Genomic DNA, 2017 nt, shown 5'->3' on the forward strand with positions numbered 1-2017 from the left:
CTGCACTGCCCTGCTGTTGCCACTGTAATTTTTGTTAGTAGGATATCTTTTGTTGTTCTCCTTTGTTATTATGTCCTGTCAGTGTTCTTTCAAGGCTTGCTCATATGATTGAAATTACTTTCAGTGTTCTTTGTTGCATATCTTCCCTCAGTGGTTCTCTCTTGTGTAACCTGTTTTGTTTCTCTTCTATATTTACTTGTTCAGAAGCATGTTTCAAATGCCAGTTTACATTCTTCTTTTGTTATAAGTCGTTGCTTATGGTGTAATTTTGATGTCATGTATGATGAAAGTTCTTTATTTCATAATTCTACTCTTAATATTAGAAAAGTTCCAGTGTAAACTTTGATAAGGGTGTCTGGACAGAACAGTCACTGCTTGGATTTTCACAGCTCTATGAAATGCTTTCTTGTAATGAAAGTCATGGTATGTGTCAACATACATGTGATTGTGGATTTGATAAATGGTTTCCATTAGACAAAGTACACAAATGCTTAATGTATGGCAATGAATTTAAGCACAATATAGTAGTTTCAATAAATGTTCTTTGCTATTATTTAGAAACTGTAATGACTCATGATAAGGATAAGTAATATGTAGTTTGTAGAAAAAGAATTATAAAGTAAAAGCATGCAACAATAGCAATTCTACTTTAACTCTTGAAGATCTTCAGATGTTTTAGTTTTAACTCTTTGTATTGGTAAGTGACTGCAGACCTCTCAGACACTGCCACAGCTCAATTATTGTTTCCAAGATGTTGCAAATATATTTTCGTATTATGTGCAGTTTTTTTTTTATCTCTACTTGTTATATTTTTTACCAGATTAGATCAGATCAAGATACACAACTTGTTATTAAATATATAGAATAAAAAATTGAAATGTATGTAAAAAAAGATTTACATCAGTATAGTACCCTGTGAGAACATTGGCAATTGTATAAGGTAATCAGAAAATTCATAATTTTACTGAACAGTAGGAATACAAGACAAAGAAAGAGATAAATTTTTGTTATATGGAATATATCTGCATGTTTTTTTTCTCTCTCTTCTCTACCTCTTACTACTGATAATTTCATCAAGTTATTTGATGTAAAATAGATGTTAATACTTTCACTGTCATGTTTTTCTGTAACTTGGCTTTGTTAAAGTTTTGCTGGTTCCACTACTTTATCATATGCTTTACATTCTTGCAACCTATTGTAGTTTTCTATGTAAGATGTCTAATCTTGCTTTCGTACCACATCTTCTCTTGAAGCCTGCACACTTGGGGTTGGATTAACATGTCACCTTTTGTTCTTTGAGCTTATAGGATGGAGAGTGATTGTATCTTAAGGAACTAGGGAATCTCAGTTTCTAATTGACAGACCTCTGGTTCTCAGCCTGAACATATTATTTTATGACTAAAATTGTTTAAGCTATCTTCATGATTGCATTGTCTTTCATACAAGCCTTAAGCTGAAAGTAATGAGTGAATGTGTGCTTGTTCAGAAACAGAAAAACCTAGGTTTCAGTTTATTAAGTGATTTACGAGTAGAGACAAAGCACCTAAGATTTGTTTTATTCCTGGCATGAAGGAGAGAATAGTTGTGTATATGATACTGTTATGGTTTGCCTGTGGTTTGCTTCTGTTTAGTTGACTTAATTAGATTTGTACATGATATGACATATTTGGAAACATAATTGTTATTGATATAGAGTTCATGAGAATGACAGAAAATGTATATATAAAATTATGCATATATATTTGTAATAGATGACACAACTCAAGTAATTAATTTAAAAGCATCTATTTTTCAAGATATTGGATATATATAAAGTACTGATAAACACTTAAGCCATGCTTCTGTATCTCAACCTTACTAATGACTTGACCTGCTTTTTAAAACAGGCGAAGAAGATATGGAACGCTCATTTAAGTTGCCAATGTCAACTTATGTTGGAGGCAAGGAAAGACAACTGCCACTCAAGGAGATCATCCAAAGATTAGAAAATGCTTATTGCCGCTCTATTGGTGAGTTA

At 31.9% G+C, this 2017-nt stretch overlaps 1 protein-coding gene across 1 annotated transcript in view; it reads left to right on the forward strand.

Moving 5' to 3' along the window:
• LOC119588163 (2-oxoglutarate dehydrogenase, mitochondrial-like) overlaps positions 1-2017 on the forward strand; it is a gene marked incomplete at its 5' end in the record, with an annotated part of 33733 nt that overhangs the window by 15087 nt on the left and 16629 nt on the right. The window contains 1 exon segment of the mRNA XM_037936867.1: positions 1887-2009. Within this exon segment, the coding sequence (XP_037792795.1) occupies positions 1887-2009 (123 nt within the window).

The sequence above is a fragment of the Penaeus monodon genome, chromosome 23 (assembly GCF_015228065.2).
Source record: "Penaeus monodon isolate SGIC_2016 chromosome 23, NSTDA_Pmon_1, whole genome shotgun sequence".
Lineage (NCBI taxonomy): Eukaryota > Metazoa > Arthropoda > Malacostraca > Decapoda > Penaeidae > Penaeus > Penaeus monodon.